Raw genomic sequence first — 2,726 nt, 5'->3', positions numbered from 1 at the left:
TCAAGTTGGAGGCCAGCCTCAGCAAAAGCAACTCAGGGAGACCCTGCCTCTAAATAAAATATAAAAAGGGCTGAGGACGGGGCTCAGGGGTTAAGCACCCCTGGGTTCCATTCCTGGGACCAGAAAAAAAAATTTTTTTGCAAAATCCCCGCCCAATGTCCAGCTACAGTAGTGCTAATTCTGGTCCCCTATGAGCTTGGGGACCAGGAAGTATTTGCTTGGGGGCTGTCACCTGGGTGAGGAGGGTTTAGACAGACAACGGGGACACCCCAGCTCATGCATCGGGTCGGGGGAGGTTTGGGGGTGTTGGCATCTTGCAGGGCGTGGACCCTGGAAGGACCCCGAGGGCTCGGTGGGCGGGGCCTGGAGGGCGGGGACACGGGGTGGAGCCAAGGCCCCTCCCTTGCAGCCTGAGGAGGCACGTCTCGGCCATCAATCATCTGGCCCAGGAGAACTTCTTCTTTTGGGACTATGGCAACGCCTTCCTCCTAGAGGCTCAGCGAGCAGGTAGGCCAGAGGGGAGGGCCGGGAGGGTCCCCTCCTGCCACCCAGCCAGCGCCCCAGGAGTCTCCCCTGAGCCTCTACCCGAGGTCTTTCTCCCAGAAGCTGGTCCTCCCAGGTGGGCAGCTGGGCCTCTCTGGGCCTCAGTTTCTCCACGTAGTTAAAGAACATTAACTGCTGGTCAGAGAGCAGGTGGGACAGTCAGGATGAGCTTCTGTCCCCAACTCTGCAATTTCCCTCCTTCAAGATGCAAACTTCTTTCTAAGACACAAGATCCCTGTGCGCAGAGCAGAGGGTCCAAAGGTGCTCGAAGATGCACGGGGGGCCCGCTAGGTGGCGCCCGCCTGTCATCCCAGCGGCTCTGGAGGCTGAGGCCTCCCTTTCCCTATTATGATTATGATTATGATTATGATTAATTATTATTATTATTATTAACCAGGGATTGAACCCAGGGGCGCTTACCCACTGAGCCCCGTCCCCAGCCCTTTTTCTATTTTATTTAGAGACAGGGTCTCGCTGAGTGGCTCAGGGCCTCGCGAAGTGGCTGAGGCTGGCCTCCACCTGGCGATCCTCCTGCCTCGGCCTCCTGAGCTGTTGGGATGAGGGATGACAGGCGTGTGCAACCTCACCCTGCTATTATTATTATTATTTTTAATTAGTGCATTATAGTTATATGGAAACACAGGGTTTATTGGCTGTATTTGTACATAGACTTATTTTTTAAAAAAAAGAATCACGTTGATGATCCTTCCCCAGCCTTTCCCCGGGCCCCTTGTTGATGTCACCATGTGGTGGCCATGTGAGTGCTCACCCCGGGGGCGGGTATTCTGTCCGTAGGAGCAGATGTGGAGAAGAAAGGGGCCAATAAGACGGAATTTCGCTACCCCTCCTATGTCCAGCACATTATGGGGTAAGTGACGGGGTGGCCACCAGTTCCAGGGTATCCAATGTCACGTCCCAGTCCCTTTCAGGGACTGGGACGTGGCGTTTGGGTCCAACCGACCACCCTCAAGGTCATGTGCTGTGACCCTCACGCAACCCCAAAGCAGCCAGGTACCGGGTCACAGGGTTCCCACAATGACAAGGAACCAAGCCCCGAAAGTCTCTGTCAGGACCTGGTGAGGAGACAGGCGGGCACCAAGGGGCAGGACACTGAGGTCCCTTTCTCAGAGCCCCGGAGACTTCAAGAGCCTCTCCCCTAAGTGGGCCTCTGTGGTGCTGTTGGGGACAAATGTGGGAATTCGTGGCCCTGGAGAGAGGTCACCGCAGGCACAGGCAGCCCCAGGCGGCCTGGCAGAGTCTTCTCCCAGGGCCGAGCACCGCACTGTCCTCAGTCCTTGTCCTCATCACAGACTTCTGAGGCTGGCCTCCAATTTGCGATCCTCCTTCCTCAGCCTCCCGAACCACTGAGATGACAGATGTGGGTCACCCTGCCCTCCTAGAAAATATTTTTTAAAACAGAAAAGTGAAGGTCACCTTCTCGAGTTCAGCACGGAGCTGGGCTCAGCCTGGGGAGGGATACAGGGGGACAGCCCCCAGAGAAGGTGCCCCCACCCAGCCTGGCAAGCACCGGTGCCCACGTGGGCTCTTTTCTTGTCTCTCACACCTGGTGATGGGTTTTCCTGTCATTTTACAAAAACTACGTGGAATTTTTTGGACCAAAATCACCAATGGCAGTTGGAGACGAATTCTGCTTGTCCTTGTTCCGTCTAGTTCCTCTGGATGGTGTGACCCCGGATCACACCCCTGGCCCTGGCCAGAAGTGCCATCAGCCTGGGAAACCCCCCCATTGAAGAGACATTTGTCCCTGCAGGGACATATTCTCCCAGGGATTCGGGCCTTTCCGCTGGGTCTGCACATCCGGGGACCCCGAGGACCTAGCTGTCACGGATCAGCTAGCCACATCTGTGCTGGAGAAGGCCATCGCTGAGGGAGGTAATGTCCTGGGGGGGAGGTCGGCCCTACGTGCACACTGTCCCCAGGAGATGTCCTCCGCTGTGCGGGTCAGGATCCTCCGGGTGGAATTAACAGGAAGCCAGTGCATTGGTTAGCTTTGCAGTACTGTGACAAAAGGCCTGAGAAAATCAGCGTGGTAGACAAAAAGGTTTACCGTGTCGGAGGTTCCAGGGTACGGTTGGCCCCGACTCCTGGATTTGGGGACAGAGTTAGAGCAGGTGTCTGTAGCAAGCAGCCTGGACCAAGAGGGCCCAGGACTCTGGCAGGGG

General features: G+C 56.3%; 1 protein-coding gene across 1 annotated transcript; it reads left to right on the top strand.

The window, feature by feature from the left end:
- Nucleotides 1–320: 320 nt before the first annotated feature.
- On the top strand, nt 321–2,670 carry LOC107134995 (urocanate hydratase-like; the record flags this gene model as incomplete). Its single annotated transcript, XM_015476968.2, has 3 exons — nt 321–507; nt 1,339–1,411; nt 2,315–2,670. Coding segments are annotated over 3 exons (498 nt in total), but the record flags the coding sequence as incomplete, so codon positions are not given.
- Nucleotides 2,671–2,726: the final 56 nt, after the last annotated feature.

The sequence above is a fragment of the Marmota marmota genome, unplaced genomic scaffold (assembly GCF_001458135.2).
Source record: "Marmota marmota marmota unplaced genomic scaffold, marMar, whole genome shotgun sequence".
NCBI classification, from domain to species: Eukaryota; Metazoa; Chordata; class Mammalia; order Rodentia; family Sciuridae; genus Marmota; species Marmota marmota.
This window is presented reverse-complemented; position numbering and strand designations above follow the sequence as displayed.